This window comes from Heptranchias perlo, chromosome 11 (genome assembly GCF_035084215.1).
Source record: "Heptranchias perlo isolate sHepPer1 chromosome 11, sHepPer1.hap1, whole genome shotgun sequence".
NCBI classification, from domain to species: domain Eukaryota; kingdom Metazoa; phylum Chordata; class Chondrichthyes; order Hexanchiformes; family Hexanchidae; genus Heptranchias; species Heptranchias perlo.
In genome coordinates this window covers 636,940-652,964 of record NC_090335.1, presented here as the reverse complement: position 1 = coordinate 652,964, position 16,025 = coordinate 636,940, and the positions used below count along the sequence as shown (strand labels likewise).

Sequence of the window (16,025 nt, the reverse complement as noted above, 5' to 3'; positions counted from 1 at the left end):
TAGAGGTCAGGAAGGGTGGGTAGAGGTCAGGAAGGGGGGTAAAGGTCAGGAAGGGTGGGTAGAGGTCAGGAAGGGGAGTAGAGGTCAGGAAGGGGAGTAGAGGTCAGGAAGGGGAGTAGAGGTCAGGAAGGGTGGGTAGAGGTCAGGAAGGGGGGGTAGAGGTCAGGAAGGGTGGGTAGAGGTCAGGAAGGGTGGGTAGAGGTCAGGAAGGGGAATAGAGGTCAGGAAGGGTGGGTAGAGGTCAGGAAGGGGGTAGAGGTCAGGAAGGGGGGTAGAGGTCAGGAAGGGTGGGTAGAGGTCAGGAAGGGAAGTAGAGGTCAGGAAGGGGAGTAGAGGTCAGGAAGGGTGGGTAGAGGTCAGGAAGGGGGTAGAGGTCAGGAAGGGGGGTAGAGGTCAGGAAGGGTGGGTAGAGGTCAGGAAGGGGGGTAGAGGTCAGGAAGGGGGGTAGAGGTCAGGAAGGGGAGTAGAGGTCAGGAAGGGTGGGTAAAAAGGAATAAAAGAAACACCTGCATTTATTTAGCACCTTTCATAACCTCAGGATGTCACAAAGAGGGAGAACTCCCCTGCTGTTGTTCGAATAGTGCTATAGGATCTTTTACGTGCACCTGAGAGGGCAGACCGGGCCTCGATTTAACATTTCAACTGAAAGACGGCACCTCTGATAGTGCAGCACACCCTCAGTACTGCATTGGGAGTGTCAGCCTGGATATTGTGCTCAAGTCTCTTGAGTGGGAAATGAAGTTCCTGACTCAAAGGAGAGAGTGCGACCCATTGGGTCACGGCTGACACTATAAAGTAGGGGTCAGGAGGGTGGGTAGAGACTGGGATTGGGGAGGGTGGGTAGAGACTGGGATTGGGGAGGGTGGGTAGAGACTGGGATTGGGGAGGGTGGGTACAGGCTGGGATTGGGGAGGGTGGGTAGAGACTGGGATTGGGGAGGGTGGGTAGAGACTGGGATTGGGGAGGGTGGGTAGAGGCTGGGATTGGGGAGGGTGGGTAGAGACTGGGATTGGGGAGGGTGGGTAGAGGCTGGGATTGGGGAGGGTGGGTAGCGGGGATTGGGGAGGGTGGGTAGCGGGGATTGGGGAGGGTGGATAGAGACTGGGATTGGGGAGGGTGGGTAGAGGCTGGGATTGGGGAGGGTGGGTAGCGGGGATTGGGGAGGGTGGGTAGAGACTGGGATTGGGGAGGGTGGGTAGAGGCTGGGATTGGGGAGGGTGGGTAGAGACTGGGATTGGGGAGGGTGGGTAGAGGCTGGGATTGGGGAGGGTGGGTAGCGGGGATTGGGGAGGGTGGGTAGCGGGGATTGGGGAGGGTGGATAGAGGCTGGGATTGGGGAGGGTGGGTAGCGGGGATTGGGGAGGGTGGGTAGCGGGGATTGGGGAGGGTGGATAGAGACTGGGATTGGGGAGGGTGGGTAGCGGGGATTGGGGAGGGTGGGTAGCGGGGATTGGGGAGGGTGGATAGAGACTGGGATTGGGGAGGGTGGGTAGAGACTGGGATTGGGGAGGGTGGGTAGAGACTGGGATTGGGGAGGGTGGGTAGAGGCTGGGATTGGGGAGAGTGGGTAGAGACTGGGATTGGGGAGGGTGGGTAGAGGCTGGGATTGGGGAGGGTGGGTAGAGACTGGGATTGGGGAGGGTGGGTAGAGACTGGGGTTGGGGAGGGTGATGACGGTGGTAATCGGGGGGTTTGTGGAGGGGTGGCTAGCTGCAACCTGCGTGCTTTGAGGTCAGGATCACTCCTGGGCCTCTTCGCTGCAGTGGCCCCTTTAAGGACCGTCCGATTGGCCGTGTATAAAGCTGGTTTTCCTGAACACAGCTAGCTCAGCACCGTTTATTCTCAGGGCAATCCAATATTGCAGTGAGGTCTCACACCTCTTTGTTGGCTGTAACGTCTTTTTTTTGCCTACACCAATATGGGGGCTGTGTTCTCGCTCGTAATGAGCATGCGTTTCCTGTCCGCCATATTGAAGGCTTAGGAGACCATTTGGCGCCATAAAATGGGCACAACCCGGTCGAATTTCTAAGCTAAGATGTCTATTAATATGGTTGTTTGTGGTAATATAACATTCTTTTGTAACTTTAATTTTTGGATGTGGAGATGCCGGTGATGGACTGGGGTTGACAATTGTAAACAATTTTACAACACCAAGTTATAGTCCAACAAATTTATTTTAAATTCCACAAGCTTTCGGAGGCTACCTCCTTCCTCAGGTGAACGGTGTGGAAATGAAATTTTCGAAATTTTTTGAAGTATATTTTTTGAAGAAATTTTTTGGAGTATATCTCCTCCCTCCATCTGATTTTTTCCATTTCCCATTTGAGATACTCAGTGGCATCACTAACGAACAATCCTGCAAATTAAGATCGAGTCATAATGGTGCAGCAATACGGGCACCACACACAGAATAAAAAGACGGACAAACCTGGTCGACCATCACACTTGTGATCCTAGCAGTGCCAGTCTGTAGTGCTGCAATGTGGGTTGGATCACAACAGAAAAGCATTACTTCAAACTGCACAGGCACTTGTCCTAACTCTGGAGATAGAAGGAGTTTTTGATGTGGTTGGTGTAATCCCTGAGGTTATCATCTGTAGCACAGGAAGTCCTTTAGCCGCTCTGGGATGGGTAGCTTGGATATTGCAATGAGCTGAGAATGGCCCAAACATTTCCCAATGTAGAGACGACACAACTGTTTCAAGGAGGGTGGTCCTATAAAAAGCAGCCAGAGAGTGCAATGGATATAAGAGAGGGAAGGTGTTTGTTTGGAATATTCAGTTAACAATTAACTGCATTCTGAAATGTGGTATTTATTCCAAGAACAACAGTTACGGAAACAAAAAAATCAGGTTAGCTTTCTTTCAGAAAATGTTAAAGGATATCCATCACATGATTACAACATATAAAGGCCGATTCGATCATCCCACGCCCCAGTCAGGGGCCGATGTCACCAGGGCTCCAACACAGCTGGTGAAAACAGCAGGCTGCCTGCCCACCTCATGGTCCCTGTGAGCTCCGGTTCCCACTCAGAGCATGGCATCGGGGAATTGGGCCTTTAATCATTAACCCTCTGAGAACTATGGCAATTTGTTCTTTACACAAAGATAAAGGTATCGGCCCCAAATGCCTTTGTGGTTACGTTAGGGAAAGAGGTGAGATTGGTGGGATGACAGCATCTGATGGCATGCCCACCTGTTCCACACCTGGTGTCCCCATGAAGCAGGTGTACACCACTGCCAGGTGTACACCACTGCCAGGTGTACACCACTGTACTGGCATCTTTATCGAGGCAGGACCAACAGGAGCAGAAATAGAGTTGGGCCCAGTTATTGGGAGTGGAAAGTTCTTGCTCCTTTCATGGTTTTTTAAAATTCATTCATGGGATGTGGGCGTCGCTGGCGAGGCCGGCATTTATTGCCCATCCCTAATTACCCTTGAGAAGGTGGTGGTGAGCCGCCTTCTTGAACCGCTGCAGTCCGTGTGGTGACATCAGGGAAAAAGGTGGGATTGGTGGGATGACAGCATCTGATGGAATGCCCACCTGTTGTCCCCATGTACACCGCTGCTGGGGGGCCGGGAGCAGGTGCGTACACCGCTGCCGGGGGGCCGGGAGCAGGTGCGTACACCGCTGCCAGGGGCCGGGAGCAGGTGCGTACACCGCTGCCGGGGGGCCGGGAGCAGGTGCGTACACCGCTGCCGGGGGGCCGGGAGCAGGTGTGTACACCGCTGCCGGGGGGCCGGGAGCAGGTGTGTACACCGCTGCCAGGGGCCGGGAGCAGGTGTGTACACCGCTGCCAGAGGGCCGGGAGCAGGTGCGTACACCGCTGCCAGGGGCCGGGAGCAGGTGCGTACACCGCTGCCAGGGGCCGGGAGCAGGTGCGTACGCCGCTGCCAGGAGCAGGTGCGTACACCGCTGCCAGAGGGCCGGGAGCAGGTGTGTACACCGCTGCCGGGGGGCCGGGAGCAGGTGTGTACACCGCTGCCAGAGGGCCGGGAGCAGGTGTGTACACCGCTGCCAGAGGGCCGGGAGCAGGTGTGTACACCGCTGCCGGGGGGCCGGGAGCAGGTGAGTACACCGCTGCCAGGGGCCGGGAGCAGGTGCGTACGCCGCTGCCAGGGGCCGGGAGCAGGTGCGTACACCGCTGCCAGAGGGCCGGGAGCAGGTGTGTACACCGCTGCCGGGGGGCCGGGAGCAGGTGTGTACACCGCTGCCAGAGGGCCGGGAGCAGGTGTGTACACCGCTGCCAGAGGGCCGGGAGCAGGTGTGTACACCGCTGCCGGGGGGCCGGGAGCAGGTGTGTACACCGCTGCCAGAGGGCCGGGAGCAGGTGTGTACACCGCTGCCGGGGGGCCGGGAGCAGGTGTGTACACCGCTGCCAGAGGGCCGGGAGCAGGTGTGTACACCGCTGCCAGAGGGCCGGGAGCAGGTGTGTACACCGCTGCCGGGGGGCCGGGAGCAGGTGCGTACACCGCTGCCAGGGGCCGGGAGCAGGTGTGTACACCGCTGCCGGGGGGCCGGGAGCAGGTGTGTACACCGCTGCCAGAGGGCCGGGAGCAGGTGTGTACACCGCTGCCAGAGGGCCGGGAGCAGGTGTGTACACCGCTGCCGGGGGGCCGGGAGCAGGTGTGTACACCGCTGCCAGAGGGCCGGGAGCAGGTATGTACACCGCTGCCAGAGGGCCGGGAGCAGGTGTGTACACCGCTGCCAGGGGCCGGGAGCAGGTGTGTACACCGCTGCCAGGGGCCGGGAGCAGGTGTGTACACCGCTGCCAGGGGCCGGGAGCAGGTGTGTACACCGCTGCCAGAGGGCCGGGAGCAGGTGCGTACACCGCTGCCAGAGGGCCGGGAGCAGGTGCGTACACCGCTGCCAGAGGGCCGGGAGCAGGTGTGTACACCGCTGCCAGGGGCCGGGAGCAGGTGTGTACACCGCTGCCAGGGGCCGGGAGCAGGTGTGTACACCGCTGCCAGAGGACCGGGAGCAGGTGTGTACACCGCTGCCAGAGGGCCGGGAGCAGGTGTGTACACCGCTGCCAGAGGGCCGGGAGCAGGTGTGTACACCGCTGCCAGAGGGCCGGGAGCAGGTGTGTACACCGCTGCCAGAGGGCCGGGAGCAGGCAGGAAATTGGACATGAAGCTGAGTTCGGATCGGTCAATGCCCTGTGGGTGGCGGAGAGGGCCCAGGGGCTATGTGGCCGGGTCCTGCTCCGACTTCTTGTGTTCTTTAGATTTGTGGTTGGGATCAGATCAGCCATGATCTTATTGAATGGCGGAGCAGGCTCGAGGGGCCGATTGGCCTACTCCTGCTCCAATTTCTTATGTTCTTATGTTCTTATGTTCATCAAATTTGGGAAGACTCTTTCCTTACAGCAGCTGGTTGAGAAATGATTGGTTGTTGTAATAAGGTCTTGGAAAAGGGCCAATCTGTTCATGCTTCTTCCATGTTGACACTTAGACCCAGCAGTTGGCTAACATCACTAATCCTTCTCCCACAACATCGAGCAGACAATATAGGTATGGGCACCCACCCACTGGATTTATCGATCCTGACTCTATCCTGGGTTCAGGAGGCCGAATTTCTGCTCTGGCAGGGTTGTGGCGACAGAGTGGGATCCCGGGTTTTTGGGGCCATAATACACAATATAAAAGGTTAGCAGTCCAGGTGATTGCCTGTGCCGAGAATTCTCTATTAGTTTGATACCCCCGAAACTATAATAGACTGCATATGTACAATGTACAAAAAGTATATTTGTGCATACATACTAAAATATGAAGTCTAAGGTGTTGTTTATCTGTTTCCTTAAAAAAGTATTTGTAACTATACTGGTTAAAAATAATGATGATTTCCTTCAGTTACATAACATTTAATTAGCTACAAGCCCACATGGATAAGGAGAAGTTTCCTGAAAGATCATCTCAGTTGATCATTATAATTGAGTGATGCGCAAGTTTGTATATGTGATTAAATATTAGAGCCCATATTTCATATTATATAAAACCCAGTAAGTCAGCAGTGCGTATGTACAATAGTGTGGAGAGTGTGTGTACTGTGTGTACAATAGTGTGGACAGTGCATGTACAACGTGTGCACAGTAGTGTGGATAGTGTATGTACAGCGTGTGTACAGTAGTGTGGATAGTGTATGTACAGCGTGTGTACAGTAGTGTGGATAGTGTGTGTACAGTGGTGTGGAGAGTGTGTGTACAGTGTGTATACAGTAGTGTGGAGAGTGTGTGTACAGTGGTGTGGAGAGTGTGTGTACAGTAGTGTGGAGAGTGTGTGTACAGTAGTGTGGAGAGTGTGTGTACAATGTGTGTACAGTGGTGTGGAGAGTGTGTGTACAGTAGTGTGGAGAGTGTGTGTACAATGTGTGTACAGTGGTGTGGAGAGTGTGTGTACAGTGTGTGAACAGTGTGTGTGGAGAGTGTGTGAACAGTGTGTGTGGAGAGTGTGTGAACAGTGTGTGTGGAGAGTGTGTGAACAGTGTGTGTGGAGAGTGTGTGAACAGTGTGTGTGAACAGTGTGTGTGGAGAGTGTGTGTGGAGAGTGTGTGAACAGTGTGTGTGGAGAGTGTGTGAACAGTGTGTGTGGAGAGTGTGTGAACAGTGTGTGTGAACAGTGTGTGTGGCGAGTGTGTGAACAGTGTGTGTGGAGAGTGTGTGAACACTGTGTGTGGAAAGTGTGTGAACAGTGTGTGTGCAGAGTGTGTGAACAGTGCGTGTGGAGAGTGTGTGAACAGTGTGTGTGGAGAGTGTTTGAACAGTGTGTGTGGAGAGTGTGTGAACAGTGAGTGTGGAGAGTGTGTGAACACTGTGTGTGGAGAGTGTGTGAACAGTGTGTGTGGAGAGTGTGTGAACAGTGTGTGTGGAGAGTGTGTGAACACTGTGTGTGGAGAGTGTTTGAACAGTGTGTGTGCAGAGTGTGTGAACAGTGAGTGTGGAGAGTGTGTGAACAGTGAGTGTGGAGAGTGTGTGAACAGTGTGTGTGGAGAGTGTGTGAATAGTGTGTGTGAACAGTGTGTGTGGAGAGTGTGTGAACAGTGTGTGTGGAGAGTGTGTGAATAGTGTGTGTGGAGAGTGTGTGAACAGTGTGTGTGGAGAGTGTGTGAACAGTGTGTGTGGAGAGTGTGTGAATAGTGTGTGTGGAGAGTGTGTGAACAGTGTGTGTGGAGAGTGTGTGAACAGTGTGTGTGGAGAGTGTGTGAATAGTGTGTGTGAACAGTGTGTGTGGAGAGTGTGTGAACAGTGTGTGTGGAGAGTGTGTGAACACTGTGTGTGGAGAGTGTGTGAACAGTGTGTGTGGAAAGTGTGTGAACAGTGCGTGTGGAGAGTGTGTGAACAGTGCGTGTGGAGAGTGTGTGAACAGTGTGTGTGGAGAGTGTGTGAATAGTGTGTGTGAACAGTGCGTGTGGAGAGTGTGTGAACACTGTGTGTGGAGAGTGTGTGAACACTGTGTGTGGAGAGTGTGTGAACAGTGTGTGTGGAAAGTGTGTGAACAGTGCGTGTGGAGAGTGTGTGAACACTGTGTGTGGAGAGTGTGTGAACAGTGTGTGTGGCAAGTGTGTGAACAGTGTGTGTGGAGAGTGTGTGAACAGTGTGTGTGGAGAGTGTGTGAATAGTGTGTGTGGAGAGTGTGTGAATAGTGTGTGTGGAGAGTGTGTGAATAGTGTGTGTGCAGAGTGTGTGAACAGTGTGTGTGGAGTGTGTGAACACTGTGTGTGGAGAGTGTGTGAACAGTGTGTGTGAACAGTGCGTGTGGAGAGTGTGTGAACAGTGTGTGTGGAGAGTGTGTGAACAGTGTGTGTGGAGAGTGTGTGAACAGTGTGTGTGGAGAGTGTGTGGAGAGTGTGTGTGGAGAGTGTGTGAACAGTGTGTGTGGAGAGTGTGTGAACAGTGTGTGTGGAGAGTGTGTGAACAGTGTGTGTGGAGAGTGTGTGAACAGTGTGTGTGCAGAGTGTGTGAACAGTGTGTGTGAACAGTGTGTGTGGAGAGTGCGTGAACAGTGTGTGTGGAGAGTGTGTGAACAGTGTGTGTGGAAAGTGTGTGAACAGTGTGTGTGGAGAGTGTGTGAACAGTGTGTGTGGAGAGTGTGTGGAGAGTGTGTGAACACTGTGTGTGGAGAGTGTGTGAACAGTGTGTGTGGAGAGTTTGTGAACAGTGTGTGTGGAGAGTGTGTGAACAGTGTGTGTGCAGAGTGTGTGAACAGTGTGTGTGGAGAGTGTGTGAACAGTGTGTGTGGAGAGTGTGTGAACAGTGTGTGTGGAGAGTGTGTGAACAGTGTGTGTGGAGAGTGTGTGTGGAGCGTGTGTGAACAGTGTGTGTGAAGAGTGTGTGAACGGTGTGCGTGGAGAGTGTGTGTCGTGTGTGTGAACAGTGCGTGTGGAGAGTGTGAACAGTGTGTGTGGAGAGTGTGTGAACAGTGTGTGTGGAGAGTGTGTGTGGAGAGTGTGTGAACAGTGTGTGAACAGTGCGTGTGGAGAGTGTGTGAACAGTGTGTGTGGAGAGTGTGTGTCGTGTGCGTGAACAGTGCATGTGGAGAGTGTGTGAATAGTGTGTGTGGAGAGTGTGTGAATAGTGTGTGTGAACAGTGCGTGTGGAGAGTGTGTGTGGAGAGTGTGTGTGGAGAGTGTGTGAATAGTGTGTGTGAACAGTGTGTGTGGAGAGTGTGTGAATAGTGTGTGTGAACAGTGTGTGTGGAGAGTGTGTGTGGAGAGTGTGTGAACATTGTGTGTGGAGAGTGTGTGAACAGTGTGTGTGGAGAGTGTGTGAACAGTGTGTGCGGAGAGTGTGAACAGTGTGTGTGGAGAGTGTGTGAACAGTGTGTGTGGAGAGTGTGTGAACAGTGTGTGTGGAGAGTGAGTGAACAGTGTGTGTGGAGAGTGTGTGAACAGTGCGTGTGGAGAGTGTGTGAACAGTGTGTGTGGAGAGTGTGTGAACAGTGTGTGTGGAGAGTGTGTGAACGGTGTGCGTGGAGAGTGTGTGAACGGTGTGCGTGGAGAGTGTGTGTCGTGTGTGTGAACAGTGTGTGTGGAGAGTGTGTGAACAGTGTGTGTGGAGAGTGTGAACAGTGTGTGTGGAGAGTGTGTGAACGGTGTGCGTGGAGAGTGTGTGTCGTGTGTGTGAACAGTGCATGTGGAGAGTGTGAACAGTGTGTGTGGAGAGTGTGTGAACAGTGTGTGTGGAGAGTGTGTGAACAGTGTGTGTGGAGAGTGTGTGAATAGTGTGTGTGGAGAGTGTGTGAACAGTGTGTGTGGAGAGTGTGTGAACATTGTGTGTGGAGAGTGTGTGAACAGTGTGTGTGGAGAGTGTGTGGAGAGTGTGTGTACAGTGTGTGTGTACAGTGTGTGTGGAGAGTGTGTGTACAGTGTGTGTGGAGAGTGTGTGAACAGTGTGTGTGGAGAGTGTGTGAACAGTGTGTGTGGAGAGTGTGTGTGGAGAGTGTGTGAACAGTGTGTGTGGAGAGTGTGAGAACAGTGTGTGTGGAGAGTGTGTGTACAGTGTGTGTGGAGAGTGTGTGAACAGTGTGTGTGGAGAGTGTGTGAACAGTGTGTGTGGAGAGTGTGTGAACAGTGTGTGTGGAGAGTGTGTGAACATTGTGTGTGGAGAGTGTGTGAACAGTGTGTGTGGAGAGTGTGTGAACAGTGTGTGTGGAGAGAGTGAACAGTGTGTGTGGAGAGTGTGTGAACAGTGTGTGTGGAGAGTGTGAACAGTGTGTGCGGAGAGTGTGAACAGTGTGTGTGGAGAGTGTGTGAACAGTGTGTGTGGAGAGTGTGTGAACAGTGTGTGTGGAGAGTGAGTGAACAGTGTGTGTGGAGAGTGTGTGAACAGTGTGTGTGGAGAGTGTGTGAACAGTGTGTGTGCAGAGTGTGTGAACAGTGTGTGTGAACAGTGTGTGTGGAGAGTGCGTGAACAGTGTGTGTGGAGAGTGTGTGAACAGTGTGTGTGGAAAGTGTGTGAACAGTGTGTGTGGAGAGTGTGTGAACAGTGTGTGTGGAGAGTGTGTGGAGAGTGTGTGAACACTGTGTGTGGAGAGTGTGTGAACAGTGTGTGTGGAGAGTGTGTGAACAGTGTGTGTGGAGAGTGTGTGAACAGTGTGTGTGCAGAGTGTGTGAACAGTGTGTGTGGAGAGTGTGTGAACAGTGTGTGTGGAGAGTGTGTGAACAGTGTGTGTGGAGAGTGTGTGAACAGTGTGTGTGGAGAGTGTGTGTGGAGCGTGTGTGAACAGTGTGTGTGAAGAGTGTGTGAACGGTGTGCGTGGAGAGTGTGTGTCGTGTGTGTGAACAGTGCGTGTGGAGAGTGTGAACAGTGTGTGTGGAGAGTGTGTGAACAGTGTGTGTGGAGAGTGTGTGTGGAGAGTGTGTGAACAGTGTGTGTCGAGAGTGTGTGTAGTGTGTGTGAACAGTGTGTGTGGAGAGTGTGTGAACAGTGCGTGTGGAGAGTGTGTGAACAGTGTGTGTGGAGAGTGTGTGTCGTGTGCGTGAACAGTGCATGTGGAGAGTGTGTGAATAGTGTGTGTGGAGAGTGTGTGAATAGTGTGTGTGAACAGTGCGTGTGGAGAGTGTGTGTGGAGAGTGTGTGTGGAGAGTGTGTGAATAGTGTGTGTGAACAGTGTGTGTGGAGAGTGTGTGAATAGTGTGTGTGAACAGTGTGTGTGGAGAGTGTGTGTGGAGAGTGTGTGAACATTGTGTGTGGAGAGTGTGTGAACAGTGTGTGTGGAGAGTGTGTGAACAGTGTGTGTGGAGAGTGTGAACAGTGTGTGCGGAGAGTGTGAACAGTGTGTGTGGAGAGTGTGTGAACAGTGTGTGTGGAGAGTGTGTGAACAGTGTGTGTGGAGAGTGAGTGAACAGTGTGTGTGGAGAGTGTGTGAACAGTGCGTGTGGAGAGTGTGTGAACAGTGTGTGTGGAGAGTGTGTGAACAGTGTGTGTGGAGAGTGTGTGAACGGTGTGCGTGGAGAGTGTGTGAACGGTGTGCGTGGAGAGTGTGTGTCGTGTGTGTGAACAGTGTGTGTGGAGAGTGTGTGAACAGTGTGTGTGGAGAGTGTGAACAGTGTGTGTGGAGAGTGTGTGAACGGTGTGCGTGGAGAGTGTGTGTCGTGTGTGTGAACAGTGCATGTGGAGAGTGTGAACAGTGTGTGTGGAGAGTGTGTGAACAGTGTGTGTGGAGAGTGTGTGAACAGTGTGTGTGGAGAGTGTGTGAATAGTGTGTGTGGAGAGTGTGTGAACAGTGTGTGTGGAGAGTGTGTGAACATTGTGTGTGGAGAGTGTGTGAACAGTGTGTGTGGAGAGTGTGTGGAGAGTGTGTGTACAGTGTGTGTGTACAGTGTGTGTGGAGAGTGTGTGTACAGTGTGTGTGGAGAGTGTGTGAACAGTGTGTGTGGAGAGTGTGTGAACAGTGTGTGTGGAGAGTGTGTGTGGAGAGTGTGTGAACAGTGTGTGTGGAGAGTGTGAGAACAGTGTGTGTGGAGAGTGTGTGTACAGTGTGTGTGGAGAGTGTGTGAACAGTGTGTGTGGAGAGTGTGTGAACAGTGTGTGTGGAGAGTGTGTGAACAGTGTGTGTGGAGAGTGTGTGAACATTGTGTGTGGAGAGTGTGTGAACAGTGTGTGTGGAGAGTGTGTGAACAGTGTGTGTGGAGAGAGTGAACAGTGTGGGTGGAGAGTGTGTGAACAGTGTGTGTGGAGAGTGTGAACAGTGTGTGCGGAGAGTGTGAACAGTGTGTGTGGAGAGTGTGTGAACAGTGTGTGTGGAGAGTGTGTGAACAGTGTGTGTGGAGAGTGAGTGAACAGTGTGTGTGGAGAGTGTGTGAACAGTGTGTGTGGAGAGTGTGTGAACAGTGTGTGTGGAGAGTGTGTGTCGTGTGTGTGAACAGTGTGTGTGGAGAGTGTGTGAACGGTGTGCGTGGAGAGTGTGTGTCGTGTGTGTGAACAGTGTGTGTGGAGAGTGTGTGAACAGTGTGTGTGGAGAGTGTGTGAATAGTGTGTGTGGAGAGTGTGTGAACAGTGTGTGTGGAGAGTGTGTGAATAGTGTGTGTGGAGAGTGTGTGAACAGTGTGTGTGGAGAGTGTGTGAACAGTGTGTGTGGAGAGTGTGTGAACAGTGTGTGTGGAGAGTGTATGAACAGTGCGTGTGGAGAGTGTGTGAACACTGTGTGTGGAGAGTGTGTGAACAGTGTGTGTGCAGAGTGTGTGAACACTGTGTGTGGAGAGTGTGTGAACAGTGTGTGTGGAGAGTGTGTGAACAGTGTGTGTGCAGAGTGTGTGAACAGTGTGTGTGTCGTGTGTGTGAACAGTGCGTGTGGAGAGTGTGTGAACAGTGTGTGTGGAGAGTGTGTGAATAGTGTGTGTGGAGAGTGTGTGAACAGTGTGTGTGGAGAGTGTGTGAATAGTGTGTGTGGAGAGTGTGTGAACAGTGCGTGTGGAGAGTGTGTGAACAGTGTGTGTGGAGAGTGTGTGAACAGTGTGTGTGGAGAGTGTGTGAACAGTGTGTGTGGAGAGTGTGTGAACCTTGTGTGTGGAGAGTGTGTGAACACTGTGTGTGGAGAGTGTGTGAACAGTGTGTGTGGAGAGTGTGTGAACAGTGTGTGTGGAGAGTGTGTGAACAGTGTGTGTGCAGAGTGTGTGAACAGTGTGTGTGGAGAGTGTGTGAACAGTGTGTGTGGAGAGTGTGTGAACAGTGTGTGTGGAGAGTGTGTGAATAGTGTGTGTGGAGAGTGTGTGAACACTGTGTGTGGAGAGTGTGTGAACGGTGCGTGTGGAGAGTGTGTGAACGGTGTGTGTGGAGAGTGTGTGAACGGTGTGCGTGGAGAGTGTGTGTCATGTGTGTGAACAGTGTGTGTGGAGAGTGTGTGAACGGTGTGCGTGGAGAGTGTGTGTCGTGTGTGTGAACAGTGTGTGTGGAGAGTGTGTGAATAGTGTGTGTGGAGAGTGTGTGAACAGTGTGTGTGGAGAGTGTGTGAATAGTGTGTGTGGAGAGTGTGTGAACAGTGTGTGTGGAGAGTGTGTGAACCTTGTGTGTGGAGAGTGTGTGAACAGTGTGTGTGGAGAGTGTGTGAACAGTGTGTGTGCAGAGTGTGTGAACAGTGTGTGTGGAGAGTGTGTGAATAGTGTGTGTGGAGAGTGTGTGAACAGTGTGTGTGGAGAGTGTGTGAACAGTGTGTGTGGAGAGTGTGTGAACAGTGTGTGTGGAGAGTGTGTGAACATTGTGTGTGGAGAGTGTGTGAACAGTGTGTGTGCAGAGTGTGTGAACAGTGTGTGTGGAGAGTGTGTGGAGAGTGTGTGTGGAGAGTGTGTGAACAGTGTGTGTGGAGAGTGTGTGGAGAGTGTGTGTGGAGAGTGTGTGAACAGTGTGTGTGGAGAGTGTGTGAACAGTGTGTGTGGAGAGTGTGTGAACAGTGCGTGTGGAGAGTGTGTGAACACTGTGTGTGGAGAGTGTGTGAACAGTGTGTGTGGAAAGTGTGTGAACAGTGTGTGTGCAGAGTGTGTGAACAGTGTGTGTGGAGTGTGTGAACACTGTGTGTGGAGAGTGTGTGAACAGTGTGTGTGGAGAGTGTGTGAACAGTGTGTGTGGAGAGTGTGTGAACAGTGTGTGTGCAGAGTGTGTGAACAGTGTGTGTGGAGAGTGTGTGAACAGTGTGTGTGGAGAGTGTGTGAACAGTGTGTGTGGAGAGTGTGTGAACAGTGCGTGTGGAGAGTGTGTGAATAGTGTGTGTGGAGAGTGTGTGAACAGTGCGTGTGGAGAGTGTGTGAACAGTGCGTGTGGAGAGTGTGTGAACACTGTGTGTGGCAAGTGTGTGAACAGTGTGTGTGCAGAGTGTGTGAACAGTGTGTGTGGAGAGTGTGTGAACAGTGCGTGTGGAGAGTGTGTAAACAGTGTGTGTGGTGAGTGTGTGAACACTGTGTGTGGAGAGTGTGAGAACAGTGTGTGTGGCAAGTGTGTGAACAGTGTGTGTGGAGAGTGTATGAACAGTGTGTGTGGAGAGTGTGTGAACAGTGTGTGTGCAGAGTGTGTGAACAGTGTGTGTGGAGAGTGTGTGAACAGTGTGTGTGGAGAGTGTGTGAACAGTGTGTGTGGAGAGTGTGTGAACAGTGTGTGTGGAGAGTGTGTGTGGAGAGTGAGTGAACAGTGTGTGTGGAGAGTGTGTGAACGGTGTGTGTGGAGAGTGTGTGAACGGTGTGCGTGGAGAGTGTGTGTCGTGTGTGTGAACAGTGCGTGTGGAGAGTGTGAACAGTGTGTGTGGAGAGTGTGTCAACAGTGTGTGTGGAGAGTGTGTGCGGAGAGTGTGTGAACAGTGTGTGTCGAGAGTGTGTGAATAGTGTGTGAATAGTGTGTGTGAACAGTGCGTGTGGAGAGTGTGTGTGGAGAGTGTGTGAACAGTGTGTGTGGAGAGTGTGTGAACAGTGTGTGTGAACAGTGCGTGTGGAGAGTGTGTGAACAGTGTGTGTGAACAGTGCGTGTGGAGAGTGTGTGAACAGTGTGTGTGGAGAGTGTGTGAATAGTGTGTGAATAGTGTGTGTGAACAGTGCGTGTGGAGAGTGTGTGTGGAGAGTGTGTGAACAGTGTGTGTGGAGAGTGTGTGAACAGTGTGTGTGCACAGTGTGTGTGGAGAGTGTGTGAACAGTGTGTGTGGAGAGTGTGAACAGTGTGTGTGGAGAGTGTGTGAACGGTGTGTGTGGAGAGTGTGTGAACAGTGCGTGTGGAGAGTGTGTGAACGGTGTGTGTGGAGAGTGTGAACAGTGTGTGTGGAGAGTGTGAACAGTGTGTGTGGAGAGTGTGTGAACGGTGTGTGTGGAGAGTGTGTGTCGTGTGTGTGAACAGTGCGTGTGGAGAGTGTGAACAGTGTGTGTGGAGAGTGTGTGAACAGTGTGTGTGGAGAGTGTGTGTGGAGAGTGTGTGAACAGTGTGTGTGGAGAGTGTGTGAACGGTGTGCGTGGAGAGTGTGTGTCGTGTGTGTGAACAGTGCGTGTGGAGAGTGTGAACAGTGTGTGTGGAGAGTGTGTGAACAGTGTGTGTGGAGAGTGTGTGTGGAGAGTGTGTGAACAGTGTGTATGGAGAGTGTGTGAACGGTGTGCGTGGAGAGTGTGTGTCGTGTGTGTGAAAAGTGCGTGTGGAGAGTGTGAACAGTGTGTGTGGAGAGTGTGTGAACAGTGTGTGTGGAGAGTGTGTGTGGAGAGTGTGTGAACAGTGTGTGTGGAGAGTGTGTGAACGGTGTGCGTGGAGAGTGTGTGTCGTGTGTGTGAACAGGGTGTGTGGAGAGTGTGTGAACAGTGTGTGTGGAGAGTGTGTGAACAGTGTGTGTGGAGAGTGTGTGAACAGTGTGTGTGGAGAGTGTGTGAATAGTGTGTGTGAACAGTGCGTGTGGAGAGTGTGTGAACAGTGTGTGTGGAGAGTGTGTGAATAGTGTGTGTGAACAGTGTGTGTGGAGAGTGTGTGTGGAGAGTGTGTGAATAGTGTGTGTGGAGAGTGTGTGAACAGTTCGTGTGGAGAGTGTGTGAACAGTGTGTGTGGAGAGTGTGTGAACAGTGTGTGTGGAGAGTGTGTGTGGAGAGTGTGTGAATAGTGTGTGTGGAGAGTGTGTGTGGAGAGTGTGTGAATAGTGTGTGTGGAGAGTGTGTGAACAGTTCGTGTGGAGAGTGTGTGAACAGTGTGTGTGGAGAGTGTGTGAACAGTGCGTGTGGAGAGTGTGTGAACAGTGTGTGTGGAGAGTGTGTGAACAGTGTGTGTGGAGAGTGTGTGAATAGTGTGTGTGAACAGTGCGTGTGGAGAGTGTGTGAACAGTGTGTGTGGAGAGTGTGTGAACAGTGTGTGTGGAGAGTGTGTGAACAGTGTGTGTGCAGAGTGTGTGAACAGTGTGTGTGGAGAGTGTGTGAACAGTGTGTGTGGAGAGTGTGTGAACAGTGCGTGTGGAGAGTGTGTGAACAGTGTGTGTGGAGAGTGTGTGAACAGTGTGTGTGGAGAGTGTGTGAATAGTGTGTGTGAACAGTGCGTGTGGAGAGTGTGTGAACAGTGTGTGTGGAGAGTGTGTGAATAGTG

The 16,025-nt window shown here is 52.4% G+C and overlaps 1 protein-coding gene across 2 annotated transcripts in view; it reads right to left on the bottom strand.

Moving 5' to 3' along the window:
• Positions 1-2,166: 2,166 nt before the first annotated feature.
• Positions 2,167-16,025, bottom strand: part of LOC137327040 (ankyrin repeat and SOCS box protein 9-like) — a 257,837-nt gene continuing 243,978 nt past the window's right edge. For both annotated transcript variants that reach the window (XM_067992420.1, XM_067992423.1), the window contains one exon: positions 2,167-2,715. In XM_067992420.1, the coding sequence (XP_067848521.1) occupies positions 2,591-2,715 (125 nt within the window). In that variant the 3' untranslated portion in view covers positions 2,167-2,590. The remainder of the gene's footprint in view (positions 2,716-16,025) is intronic.